We start from the raw sequence: 13,793 nt of genomic DNA, 5'->3' as shown, positions 1-13,793 counted from the left end.
CCACACCCGTCACATTCGAATGGAGGATGGGCCATTTGCCTGCATTATCTCCGCCAATGCGGCAAAGTATTGCAAACTCCCAACACCAACAAAAGAAATTTGCATCTTCCACAGCAGGCATCGCCAATGGAACCCATCCTGCTGGAATCGAGAATAACAGAGTCACGTTAACAGCGGGGGAATGGAACAAAGTAAGAGATGGCTTGGAAATAGCAGTAGAGGGCCGCATTAACTAAATGTGAGATTAATCTGAGGTTGTCGATAGGCGAGGCAGTCGGTGGGCCAGGTATAGTCGTGATTTGAGCTCCACACTCACTCTGAAGTCATTGAAATCACTGCGAAGACTGAGATGACTAGACTTAATACCGAGACGCTTTATTTTCGGCGACCAGTACTGAATACGTATATAGTAGGTTCCTACCCCTGTAGAGTAGCCAGTGCTAGTCCATCAGGGCAGCCAGTGCTAGTCCATCAGGGCAGCCAGTGCTAGTCCATCAGGGCAGCCAGTGCTAGTCCATCAGAGCAGCCAGTGCTCGACCATCAGATTAGCTAGTGCTCTTCTTGTTTTCGAATGTGTGGGGACTGGGTCCTGCTCTATCCCCACATCCGTCGCCTCAACCCCCTAAATCTGAAAAAGAAACCTAGCTAGCTCGCCATATAGTCGGTTATCTATACTATTAAACAGCACCGAGAAAAAGTCTATTATAACCCGTATTGTTTCCTTCGATCTGCTGAAATTCCCTGGGAGGAACCACCCCTCCCTGGGCTTGATGGGAGGGTGTCTAGCTTCCCAATCTCCAAGACTGACTGGGCCTGGGCACCCAATTGCGTGAATGTGTCCTTCAAGTTTGTGTTTGCTTGAGCCCAGGCTTGTTTAATTCGTTAGCATGGTCGTTGTAGTTAATAAATATATCCTTCACCACGGCCGACTGCACCGTTTTGTCCGAGTTGCCCGTTCCACCGCTGCCCTCTGTTCCACCGCTGCCCTCTGTTCCACCGCTGCCACCACTCTTCACGCTAGGCACGGGAGAAGCGTCAGAATTTTTGAGCAAAAGTGGAGCTCCCTCTAATGCGTTTGACCCGTGTCATCGCTGAGGTTCTGAGGAGTACTTCGGCTTGGCATCAATTTGGCTGTCTGTCGCTCCTTGAGGAAGTAGTTCCGTAGCGCCCTTGCGAACCCGATCGACATGGCTTTTCAGTATGGATCTTTCCTTCTCGCTCGGTGTGGGCGATGCGGGTCTCTGAGTTGCCATAGTTAATCAAGCGAATAGAGGCGCGCAAATGTGCGCACTATTTTTAATAAAGCTTAAAGACTGTGCCATGTCATCCAAAACAACTTGCGCCCTCTGTTCGGCACGGCAGTAACTTTCTCATTAGTGAGAGAGGCGGGGCGATTACGCGATTAGGCATTTAATCAGTTTTAGTTTGGCTAGAAGGCCCCAACCCAACAAGGAATTCGGCCCACAGCTTGCCAATAACGACGGGCGCACATCATCCCTTTGAGGAGCCCCATTTTGTCTGTGAAACCTAAATAGAAATGGTACGCGACTTGATAAAAGTCCGTAGTGTGGCTGCGACGACACCTTGGCCACTTGGCTTTCTTCCACGGCGCTCAAATGGGGGCAGGCTTTCTCGGTCCCAGCTCTCTGCGATGACAGGAGTGATTTCGTGTCACGCGTCGGCTTCAATTGTCAGCCAACGTGCAGGCGGCATACGGGCAGCGAGTAGAGGTTGCTTTCAAACTTCAAACAATAGACGGCCCCGGTGTGCCATGTCAGGCCCGTCGGCGACACTAACATGTTGCTCCAGACTCGGTTCACTGATCAATTCCTACAGGCTTGCAATAAATTTCAGACCACTAGCCACGTTGTCAAATCCTACCATGATTCCATTCCATTCGTCCAAGTTAATACGTATTAATTACAGATGCATGTGCTACCCTAATTGCCCCTAGGGTTCGACACGCAAGACTCGGCAATTCTAACCCTTCTCAAGCCTCCCTGTCCCAACCCGTGCTTACTTCGCATCCCAAATAGGGGGGCCCGGGATAGGATACGTGGTGAAGGGAATATGAATGTTGAAGTCGAAACCGGGGTCGGTGAACTTGTAGCCCTTGTTGAAGTCGAAGTTCTGGTTCGGAACTGCGGTGCCAGAGCCGCCGGCAACGTCGAACTGAACGCAGCTGGGGTAGAACTCGGGGCCGCGTGTTTTTTCTATGTCGCCACGTCTATCGGCAAGGTGCAGCGGGATCAGCTCCTGGCGCACCATGTACTTGCCCGGGGCCAGCGTCTTGGGCAGGTTGAAGTCGACCATGCCGCCGGTAAAGTTCCGCATCCTCTCGGTCGCCCACGCGGGGCTCACGAAGCCCTCCTCGGCAATCTTGGACCAGATGGGCCCGTCGCCAAAGCCGGTGGCGAAGAAGGGCGCAATGTAGGTGAGGATGGGCCCCTTGTGCGATGGGTCGATTACTGGCTCCTTTGGGTCCTCGCGGAACCACTGGAAGGTCAGCTTGTCGCCCGGCGACGCCTTGACAAACTGGGGCACGGCGATATCGCCCTTGCTGTTGCAGGCTATGAAGGGCGCGGTGTTGTTCTTCTTGTCCAGCTGCAGCTGGACCTGCCCATCATTAACTGGGGATCGGATGTACTTGTTCTTGCCCTCTCCTTGGTCTACGCCGTTGACAAAAACGCGGCTCATGGTGGTATGGGCCGAGGCTGTCGTGGCAAGAGCCAGCAGAGCCAGGAGTGCGCCGTTTAGCAACATGTGTGCACCTAAGGCAGGTAGTTCTGGACTTGGTAGATATTACGTGGAATCGTGCAATTACGTGGAATCGTGCAATTACGTGGAATCGTGCAATTAAGTGGAATTGTGCAATTAAGTGAATTGAGTCGTCCTCGAAATTGGGATGGAGCAAACATGGATTGCGCGAAGCGAAATGGCTTCTTCTTTATACAAGTTAGGTTTGCTGGGTTTGCGGACCGACAAGCAGCCCAGGGGAGGTCAGGCACCCGAGTTTGTGTTCCCCAAAAGACCTTTAAATGGCGTCCAAGACCGGGACCGGGACCGGGACCGGGATCGGGACCCCGACCTGGGCCGGCCCACGGCGGTGGGTGATGGGCCGACGCTGGGTAGCCCGACTGCTGCCTTCGTCTCAAGTATCTCACGATCCGGCCTTGTGATTGGTGGCTTGGTAGGCCCGCATCACCGGGGCCCGGCGTGTGGCCGGCGTGTGGCCGGCATGTAGCCAGCTACTTTGGCGTTTCAGAGTCGGACCCAACTTTTGAGGGATAAGCAGGCGCCCCAATTGCCGGGCCGGGGTGGCTGCCAATACGGCCGTGCAAGTAATCGGCGTGTCGGACCAAAACAAGACTGACACTGCCAAGTTGGCCAAATTTGGATCACGTCCATGGCCACATGTAGGTAATTACCGTCCAAAGTTCAACTTGGCATTGGATTGAATCTCTCTCTGTTCCGCATTAACTAGACCTGGTTGTTTGCTTTTCATCCCACCCCGTCCGCGACCCACTGCGCTGCAGTGCAGCCGCGTGATCAAATGGATTACTAGGTATAGCCAGGGCAGGCCGGCTTGGGTATGATGGACTATGGAGCACTTGAACACGGGTTAATTACACAGTCAGTCCAAAGTGCACTGCAGACCCGGGCGGGCGCCGTGCTCGGGAATGCGCTCCAAATTAGGGACCGCCAAGGCGCCTAGTCCACATGTCCGCCATGGAACCCACGCTTCTAGACGTGCACTAGCGCCGTCGGGATATTACTGGACTGAGCTGCCGGGGACTTGGTTGCAGCAATTGCTTGTATGCCAGCTCGGCTGTAGAGATTGGACCCAGCCCGGGTGGAACAACGCAAGCAGCTACAGCTATTAGCCTCTGGGACGGACCCTGAATGGAACATTCGAAATCCAGCAGCGGAGCTCCCACGCGGGAATACTGGGATGGATCTTGAGGTATCTGGGATATTTATACGGTGGATGCCTGCCCTCTTGCTGCTAGAGCGGCTCGCTTCCCTTATTCCCCCGTCCGGTCTCAGCTGCTTGTCATCTGGTGCCCGTGGCTTGTTTTGTTGATCTCGGGGTTTGGATCTGCAGAAATGGTGAACATGAACATGCTCGCCTCGCTCTTGAGGGCGGCGGCCGTTGCCGCTCTCGTCGAGACTGCGGTTGGCGGCATTGTGCCCCGCAACACGACCGACAGCTTGTTACTCAACACGACGACCGACAGCTTATTAGCCAGCGGAGCCGCAAGCCGGGGAAAGAGTGTTTTGGACTGGTCTGACGCCGCCAAACTCCAGCCAGCCACATACCAGGGCGCGAGCTACGGCTGCAAGTGCTACGTTGGCCAGAGCTGCTGGCCGTCGTCGAGCAAGTGGAGGCAGCTCAACCAGACGGTTGACGGTGCGCTGCAGGTGCACACGCCTCCTGGTGCCGTATGCCACAATACCTTTGCCGGGCCCCTGGGCACCGTCAACACATACGACGCGGCTGCTTGCGCTGACGCCCAGGCCAACTTTGCCAGCGAGGCATGGACGTAGGTTGAGCGACACTGTCTTGTGTGCATCCGAGTCTAGGTACCTACCTAGTACCTAGGCAGGGTAGTCGGAATGGCGGCTAATCCACTCCCCACCTCCCTTGCAGCGTCGAGAAGCCAGGTGCCGCTATCTGGACCTACTTCACCAACGAGACGTGCCGGCCCACGGCCAACCCGGCCGATGCTTGCACGCTGGGCTACTACGGCATCTACGTCATCATGGCAACCAGCCAGGAGCACATCAAGGCCGGCATCGACTTTGCGCGCCGCAACAACATCAGACTGATCGTGCGCAACACGGGCCACGACTTCATTGGCCGCAGCACCGGCTACGGATCCCTCATCATTAACACGCACAGCTTCAAGTCGGTCAAGTGGCTTGACAGCTACACCGGCCCCGGCTCGTACCGCGGCACCGCCGTCACCATTGGCGCCGGCGTCCAGGGCGGCGAGATCCTCGCCCAGGGCCATGCTCTCTACCCGCCTCTGGCTGTTGTCACGGGCGAGTGCGCCACGGTTGGCATCGCCGGCGGCTTTATCCAGGGCGGTGGCCACGGACCGTGGACTACCCTCAAGGGCATGTGTATGTTTTCCCCTTTTTCTTTTCTCAGTCTTTTTCTTTTTCTCTTGTCTTTTTATTTTTCTGTCTTTTTATTTTTCTCCGTCTCTTTGTTTTTCTGTCTTTTTCTTTTTCTCTGACTTTTTCGTTTTCTGTCTTTTACTTTTTCGCTGTCTTTCTCTTTTTCTGTCTTTCTCTTTTTCTCTGTCTTTCTCTTTTTCTCTGTCTTTCTCTTTTTCTCTTTATCTTCTCTTCTCTCTTCCTGGTCTGTTCCTGGTTCAGAACCGAGCAACTAGATAGGGCCAAAACGACAACCAAGACCACGTGGCAGCTGATCAAGTGCTGTAATGAATTAATAGCCGTCGACAATGTCCTCGCTTTCGACGTCATCACGGCTGCAGGCGACTACCTCACGGTCAATGCCCAACAGAACGCCGACCTGTTCTGGGCGCTCAAGGGCGGCGGCCCCGCGTCGTTTGCCGTGATCCTGTCCGTGACCATGAAGACGTTCCCCGACTTGGCCTCGTCGGGTGCCACGCTGTACGTCAACGGCACGGCGCTGTGGGTCGACAGCCTCGACGTGTTCCACAAGTGGTCCAACCACTTTGTCGACAATGGACTGTACGTGTACTATGAGATGATGCCCTTCACGCTGCGCGCGCGCCCGTTTGTCGGTATTGGCAAGACCATGGCAGAGCTGCAGACGGTGCTGCAGCCCTTCCTCGACGAGCTCACGGCTAGGGGCGTGCCGTTCGAGTTCGCCATCAAGTCGTACCCGACCTTCTTCGACCTGTACCACGACCTCTTCGAGGCTGAGAAGGCAGCCGACACGGCGCTGACGGGCGGCTGGCTGTTCAACCACGACGACATGGCCAGCCGCCGCTCCGAAATTGTCGCCGCCTTCCAGACCGTCATCTTCCCGCGCCAGGACCTCGTCGGCATCATGATTGGCCACTTGTTCAACCCGGGCTACAGCGTCCCTGTGGCCGACGCGGCCACCCACCCGGCCTGGCGCAACGCCACCGACTTTGTCATCGCAGTTCTACCCGTGCCCGCGACAGCGTCGCTCGCCGTCAAGGCCGATCTTCAGAACGTCCTGACCAACACCATCGATGCGGCGCTGCGGGGCGCGAGCAGGAGCGGTGCCACCTATGTGAACGAGGTAAGGACCTTACCCACCTGATTGGTCACGTTTGAAATAGACCATGGTGTGGTTTTTGTTGCTGACGCCCGAAATGTAGGCCAACCCGTACCAGGCCGACTGGCAGAGCCACTTCTGGGGCACCTCGTATCCCCGGCTCAAGGAACTCCGCGGCAAGTGGGACCCCCTGGGCATCTTCTATGCTGTGGCAACGCCGGGCACCGAGGCCTGGGAGGTTATTGAGGACGGCACTCGGCTGTGCAAGAAGCTCTGAGTGCACATGATCTGAGGACGGGGTTAACTATCCTGTGCCGGGTGGCGCGGCCGACGAGTCTTTTGGAGTATGATTTGTCGAGGTCCGCTCCGCACATGATTAGCCGACGATGGATTCGTGGCCAACCCCTGAGCATACTTGAGGTAGTTTGTTCGAAAGAGCTCCATGGCATTTCCGGTGCCAAGCTAATCAGTCGCGACAGGCAGGGGAAATTCTCAACCTGTTTCCGGGCGACCCGGCAACTGGTTCGCATCGCATCATTTTTAACGGCAGGTATTGAAGCCGTTAATCTGGAGGCATATGTGCGGTCATGCTTTCTGAGTCCTGGAAAAGGTTCCATGGAGCCCCTCGAGGGGTGCTGGGACTATACTATAAAAATACCGACGTTTCCGCCCTCAACCGTCACTAGTTCTCCACTCGATTAATAGTCTCAAAGGTCACGATCACCACCAGATGGATCACCACCAGATGGAAAGTTGATTGCTCCCGCTCAACGTCCCAGGTTAGTAGCGCTAATACCGAGATATTATGAAACCCTTAACTACTTATATAGCATATTCTAGAAATCCATGTTATATTTCGTCTGCTTTGATAAGACTCGCCTTAAGGAGGGACTTCCATAGTTGGATTTATTATAAAAGTGAAATGGCTCATACCCATCACGTACAAATTAGAGGTTGAAACACGACCCACCGATATAAATAACCCTATTGCTTTATCATAGCCACTGTCAAACTTGATGCTTCGTCCGTCACATCCTCTCGCCTCTGATATCTAATCTACTCTCACACTTCAGCTGCCTAGACTCTGGTGCCCGCTTCTCCTTCAAAAATAAAGTCCTTGGAGAGGGTTTCTAGGCGCCTCCGGATATCTTTGCGTTCCAGGGCTTTGCCGGAAAAGTCGCGGAAAAGTTGATTGGCGCCGAAGCGAATGAGCTTAGAATTCCCAGATCTGCTAATCTCACATTTCCTGTCCGGACACCATAGAATCCCCCTTGTTTCGGCGTCTTCTTCCATACCTCATGATTTCGAATCCACTTGGCGGAGCCGTAGATGACCCAGAGGGTATTGATGTTGAATCTTGGATGTTTCATGGCTAACTTCGAGGAAGACGCGATTCCCCTCTCTACTCCAGAGGTATGCTGTCGAACAAGACGAGCAGGTTGTGCTATGCGTTACCCCCTGCGTCAGAAACCTCCCTATAAGCGAATCATTCCAGCAAGATTGTTCGTCGCACTCCGCTCTGCGTATCCCGTTCGTCGGGTTGATGGACTCCATATCAACTATTGCCCCGTCATGTCCTAGCCACGGGTGTACAATATTGCCAAAGCAACGACATACGTGAGACAAGAATGCGTGGAGTAGCTTGCCATCGCCCCACGAGAAGTGCGGACAAAGTGCAAAGCCGCCTTCGTTGGGATGCGCCTGACGTAACTCGAGATGTCGCCGAAGATCTTGCATTGTTACGGGCCGGGAAGGGTCCAGATCGAACAGGTGCATCTTGCACCTTCTCACTGTGTGAATAACAATAGTCCCCTGTACCTCGTCGAACTCCTTGAAGATAGCCAACGAGGGATGGGATGAAATGGTACTACTTGGCGCAATTCTCCCCGGATAGCTTGCGAATAGCTGGTCGCGGCTATCATGTGACGGATGTAGGCAGCGAATCACAGATTCCGATGGCTTACAGTCTTTGCCATGGCCCCAGGGCTGCAAACCGAGCTCCGCCCAGTTCACCGATAGGCGGGAGCAGAGCTGCACGCTACCTTCGCGCCCAATACATATACGTGTGTCGTCGTGGACAGAGAGGTCCTTTTGTCTCGCCGAAAAGTAGATGGCACAATGCCTGATATTGCATCCAGAGCAGTAGAGAGCCCTTGACAGAGCCCATAGTCCTTTCAGGACGCCTCCTACTAGCTGGAAATTGACACACCATTCACAACACCATGATTTTTGTATTCGGCACCACGATTTATAGGTACGTCGGATGTTGTAGTTCCAGATATCGTCGATTCCCCACCACGGAAACTTGGCTGCGGTGTGATAAGCCGCAAACAGCGGGTCGCTAAGAAGCTCCATGAAGCGTCTCGATGTTGTGTGCAAGATATAAAGATCGTCTAACTCAAGTCTGCCCATAATGGCCACCATAAGCTCGTTAGGAAGGCGGTAGAGCGGGCATTGGGAAGTGTTTTGTCGATTTGCGTCCTCCCATTGTGGATATCCATCCTCGGTGCTGGTCAAGATCGTTATAGGCAATGTTGTTGAAGTCATCCATGGCCGGCTGATGCGCGATACCTCCGGTGTCTCGTGTTTCTTGTTGGTGCGTTGGACTAGGTGTTTGGCCTTGGCTTTGATCCTGGACAGGCTCAATCGGGATCTTGTCTTGGGCAGGTGTCCAGTCTCGGGTAAACCCCGCTGGTTGCGGCGGCTAGTCAGCGCCGAAATTGTTGCCATTTTTATCGCTATCGCCAAGTTGGCCATAGTTGCTCTCCGTGGCGGGTTGGCTGGTGACCGCCTTATATAGGTGGGAAAGTGTTCGGTACTCTGCACTCGTGTTGCCGAAACCTTGACACTCTGCCCTCTCCACATCATCACCACGGGGGTTCCAAAACCGGTAAACCGTATTCCGCAGAGAAAACTTTGATCATGCGCCAGACGGTCGAGTTTGCAAGCATGCAATGGTTGCAAGTCCGGTAACTTTCCAGCGACCAAAGGATGTCATGACATGCGGCCTGTAACGTTGGCGGGGCCGTCGATGGCTGCTCTATTGTGATTACTCCCGCCTAAACCGAATAAGCTAGCTAACAATAGGCGTACGCAATGGTATCGCTGGCAAACCACGAAGGCCATTTGGTCGGTACGTGCTGCTCTTCGCCGATTCCTGTGTTGCGAATCTAACCCCTATTTGCGCCTCTACCTGGCTTCATCTCGAATGTACTGATAAACCCAGACATGGTAAAGTACGACTTTGCTGTCTACCCCTTAACCCACCTTCCTCCTCGTTGGCAGAGCTCCGTTAGAGATGCCGCAGATGTCAGAAAGAACAGGATTTTCGGAACGGAGGCCCCCCAGCGCTGAGACTGGATCATTCCCCACTAACCAGCAGCACAACAGCCGTACTACGCCCGGGAGTGAGAGGACACAACCGGGTAAGCTTAGACCGTATGACATTGGCGACCATCCAGCCCGCCTGTTAACAGGCCCTCTGAGCCATCAGGTCCAAGGGGGTTTGTATGCGGAATGGAGGAGGGGAGGCTGGGAACACGGCGGGATGGCAGGCAGGGCAGGGCAGGCAGGGCAGGCAGGGCAGGCAGGGCAGGCTGGCAGGGCAGGCCGGAAAGTTGTAGAACGGATGGATGTCTCGATCATTTTAAAAGAGTCAGTCGGCAAAGGGGGCAAATCGGACAAGAAAATCAGAAAAATTCATCGACAACGAAACGAGATGGAAAACATAGCAAAGGGATCGAAAATCTCTGCTCGGAGTGGTCCCAATCTCGAAACTCGCGCCTTCTTTCCCATCACTCCTGCCGTGGACGAAGGTGCTTCCCGCCTTTTGCAATGTAGTTATCGATATGACGTGAACGTTCTCGCCCTCCCCATCGGACCTTCCCTGTTACTTATACGATTTATGTCACGGTATCTTTGGCCAAGGGGGTCTGGTTTGAACATGTGCTCCCAGGAATAAAGGCAGTATCAACAGATGCCCTGCAGTAGAGTCCAACTGACCCAGAACTAGACGAGGCAACATCTACGGTAGACAATTAATTAGAACGGCGGCCGAGATATCAACCGAAGTTTGAGCAGCTGTCTAATTCTTCAACCCAGAGAACAGCACGCACTGCACTGTTCGTGGCATTCTTGCAGCTGCAGGGAACACGTCCGGTTATCGTGACGGTTGTCAAGATTTCCGATGATTTCTGGCTTCGCTACCCGGAATTGCAGGTCCAAGACTAAACTACACGGTGGAGATTAGAAAGAGCGAAACCTAGGCCTGGGGGTGTGGACTTACAACTTAATAGGTGTTGGAATTACTAGGTACCGGTACTGGAAGCAACAGGGCGTAACACGCCGAAGTCTGGTGATTCAAGTGTTGATTGTTGATGTCTGTGTATCTAGAAGAAGGGGTGGCCTACGGCCACTTTTGTGGAAATCCGGGGGCCCTACGCCTCCACCGCCACCTGTGTGGCTAGTGTATGCGCCACCACCGCCACCTCTGTGGCTGACTGGCGCGTTGTTGGAATGAACAGAAGAAGGTGGGGCCACAGTTTCGCAACTGCCATGATCTTGAGAGAGCTTTCCATTGCGAACCTGCCTGCCTGCCTGCCTGCCTGCCTGCGCAAGAACTTAACGACTTAAACCGGGATATCGCGCCGTGCGCCAAACTGGCGAAATCTGGAGATTGGCGGGCGCAAAATGTTTTTGCCTCGTGATTACCTGACACATTTTGCTCCTAAACAATCGAGTGATCGCCATCGTCAACGTTCAACCCCACAATATCAAAGCCACAAATACCAAGCCCGGCTCAGTACATGCCGCTACACAGCTTTTACAAGCCCAGCCAAATTAAAAAATGGGATCAAAACGCAAAAGACGAGCAAGTTATAGTTAGGGTCCTCTTCCCGGAAAAAACAGTTCTTCATACACCGGATTGGAAGGCGTATCTGTGCTTTGAAGGTTGGCTAAGCAAGCAGCTTGGAGAAAAGATTTTAGGCATTATAGAGGCAGGCACGAGGGACAAATCGCTCAAGTCGCTCGAGGAGGAGCCAATGCGGCTTCATTCATTCGGGGAAATGGAGCAAGGGCAATCGAGAAGGATGGATCCAATGTTGCCCGTGAATGCACCGCGACCCCGGCCGCGTATTGCCACCATAGGTAGCAATGGAAACGGTAAGTAGCGGCGAGCTAGGCAGCAGGCTCTAGCACTCGCCTAGTACTCCATACATGGATTTATGGTTGGGTTCATTTCGCCGTATTCCGTCTCTCCCCCCACCTCCCGTCATTTCCCACTGACGGTGACACTTTTGACCAGAGAGCAGTGGCCAGTTCTGGCCGTGTCAAGTATTGCCACCTCGGTACCTCCCAGCTACAAGTGTATCCCGCAGAGCTTTCCGGAAAGCAACACAGAAACTCAAGACTCGCATTTGGTTGAAGACAGCACCAAAAGGACAAAAGCAACACCATTCAATTGTTCTCAACTAGCTCTCAACGCCTCGGTAAATGGCTACACTGGAACATGGGGAAACTGATCGTCTCTGGGAAGACGCGTGCATCGCTCGCTCTAGTAATCCAGCACCCTACACTCGGCTGCATGGTCCACCTCACACGAGACATCGCGGCACACGTCGGGCCACGCATCCAAGTTCACCTCGAGGCTCGTCACGACATGGTCCCCGGTTAGCCGATCCGGGACACTTCTCACATATCGCCCGACCAGTTTCCGCCGTTCCATATCCCAGACACCATCCACCCACGTCCACCTATTCTCAGCCCAGACGACACCATCATCCGCGTTTCTCCCCCTCTCCTCCAGCAGCACCGCTCCTAGCTTGCCAAACAACTCAGCCTCGGCGTCCCACGCGCCTTCGCGCCACGGCATTCTACGCGCCATCTCGAGCGCCCGCATGCGGATGTCATGGTTACGACATTTGGCGATGACCGGACCGAGCGTAGATAGAACGCCCATGCTAAAGGTGAAGCGCGCATGGTAGTAGTAGCGGTAGTGTCTGCCAGCAGCAGTGGTTTTGGTGGCGGCGGCTTCGACGGCAAACGCCAGACAGCTTCCCACCAGCGCGAGGAACTCGTCGTCGTACGCGTCCCAGAGCATGTCGGTGGGGTCGAGGCAGCACTGCATGCCGATGGAAAGCACGAGGCGGTGCAGCTGCATGAGCCGGATGGCGCGATTATTAGCCTGGCTGTCGTGGGATGTCGCGGCACGAGCGAGGGCTGCGTCGAGGACGTCTCGCCATCGGTCCAGGTGTGACAGGTACTTCTGTTGTTCGTGCAGCAGTGCTGGATCGAGGTCAACGGCGGCAACGACGGCGACGGGGCGTTGCTGTGTCACTGCTGTGAACGCCTGTCCGGTGAAGGCGGAGGCGCGGGCGAAGAATCGGCACCAATCTGCCTGGAGTTGCTTGGTGCTCTGGTATTCAGCGAGATTTGCTACTGCGTCGTCGCCTCTGGCCGATGTATCCCAAAGGGCAAGATTTATCCTTTGCGTCTTCAAAAAGGGGGTCCACCCGCCCATGATGGAGAGGAAGGGAAGCATGTGTTCAATATCGTTGAGATCGTCTTCTTTCCCCATCCAGCCTCGCGCTTGTGAGTTGAGCTGTATTGGGGAGGTGTCCCGGCGATATTGCGAGAGAGAGCCTTTCAAGAGGTGTATTGAGCTCGTTAGTAGGGCGTCTACCGTCTCCATGTTTCCCTGCAGCAACTCAAAGGTAATGAGAAGGATGGTCATGATCAAGACGGCGCGAGGAGACTGGACCTCGGTGTTCACGTTGGTGTCTACTTGTTTTCGAAACATGGACAGCGCTTCAACATAATGGCGTAGCCCGGTGCGGTGATTGCTGTTGACAATGGATTTCGCAGTCCATGGAAACAATGCAGACGGCTTGTTGTTGTTGTTGTTCGTTGAAGGGCTGGGTGATGATGATGCCACCACCAGCGAATCCGAAATGCCTTGCGAGAGAGCGGCAATGGCCAACACGGCATGGCGGACGCAGTTGCTGGTCATAGTCTCGCAAAGGACCACCCGGGTCCAGAAATCAGTGCAGCTGTAGCCCGAAAGGTCGTCCGTAAGTCTGTGGCGGAAGAGATCAAAGTACGGAACTTCTTGTGCGCTGAATACTCTCGACGACGGGCCAGAACGGGGACGGGGACAGGAACTAGGACGAGGGAGGAGGAATCGGCGCGTGGTTCGGCTCGGGTTTAACAATATATTTGCATTCGTTGGCTTTGCTCTGGGTTTAAAGCTGTTGGACTCGATAGTGGTAAGCTGAGGGGTGGATGGGCCGACGTCGTGATATCCATCGCAAACAACACGCGCCCTTTGACATTGCTGACACATTGGCTTGGCTTCATCACACTTGACTCGCCGAATCTTGCAGGTTCTGCAGCCGGTTCGCACCTTGGGCTTGCTTGCACGGTTCCTCTTCTTGGGTGCCGCCGGGGGTGCTGCTGCGTCGGGATTTTCCGGGGGTTTGGGTGCTATAGCCTGCGGTACTTTTGGAGGAGAGTGTCGGGCACCCATGGCTCATGTGGGGATTGCACCAGCTGA

General features: G+C 54.4%; 4 protein-coding genes across 4 annotated transcripts; 1 reads left to right on the top strand and 3 right to left on the bottom strand.

Annotated features, from left to right (window-relative positions):
• Positions 1-1,787: 1,787 nt before the first annotated feature.
• B0T26DRAFT_734008 (glycoside hydrolase) lies at positions 1,788-2,863 on the bottom strand. The gene has a single exon (XM_060443172.1). It carries the CDS (start codon positions 2,761-2,763, stop codon positions 2,017-2,019), a length of 747 nt encoding a protein of 248 aa, XP_060289263.1. The 5' UTR covers positions 2,764-2,863; the 3' UTR covers positions 1,788-2,016.
• Positions 2,864-4,122: 1,259 nt separating this feature from the next.
• On the top strand, positions 4,123-6,844 carry B0T26DRAFT_840316 (uncharacterized protein; the record flags this gene model as incomplete). The annotated part of the gene is made up of 6 exons (XM_060447543.1): positions 4,123-4,214; positions 4,251-4,544; positions 4,652-5,127; positions 5,463-6,265; positions 6,345-6,661; positions 6,721-6,844. The coding sequence occupies 5 exons, from the start codon at positions 4,123-4,125 to the stop codon at positions 6,516-6,518; spliced, it is 1,839 nt and encodes a 612-aa protein (XP_060289262.1). The 3' UTR covers positions 6,519-6,661; positions 6,721-6,844.
• A 956-nt stretch (positions 6,845-7,800) lies between these two features.
• Positions 7,801-8,971, bottom strand: B0T26DRAFT_681728 (uncharacterized protein; the record flags this gene model as incomplete). Its single annotated transcript, XM_060440677.1, has 4 exons — positions 7,801-7,818; positions 7,859-8,031; positions 8,206-8,363; positions 8,451-8,971. 4 exons carry the CDS (start codon positions 8,969-8,971, stop codon positions 7,801-7,803), a joined length of 870 nt encoding a protein of 289 aa, XP_060289261.1.
• Positions 8,972-11,801: 2,830 nt separating this feature from the next.
• B0T26DRAFT_600108 (uncharacterized protein) lies at positions 11,802-13,670 on the bottom strand (the record flags this gene model as incomplete). Its single annotated transcript, XM_060435709.1, has 3 exons — positions 11,802-12,926; positions 13,342-13,348; positions 13,450-13,670. Coding segments are annotated over 3 exons (1,353 nt in total), but the record flags the coding sequence as incomplete, so codon positions are not given.
• Between the last annotated feature and the right edge of the window lie 123 nt (positions 13,671-13,793).

This window comes from Lasiosphaeria miniovina, assembly GCF_030549165.1.
Source record: "Lasiosphaeria miniovina strain SMH2392-1A chromosome Unknown B0T26scaffold_9, whole genome shotgun sequence".
In the NCBI taxonomy this organism is placed as follows: Eukaryota; Fungi; Ascomycota; class Sordariomycetes; order Sordariales; family Lasiosphaeriaceae; genus Lasiosphaeria; species Lasiosphaeria miniovina.
This window is presented reverse-complemented; position numbering and strand designations above follow the sequence as displayed.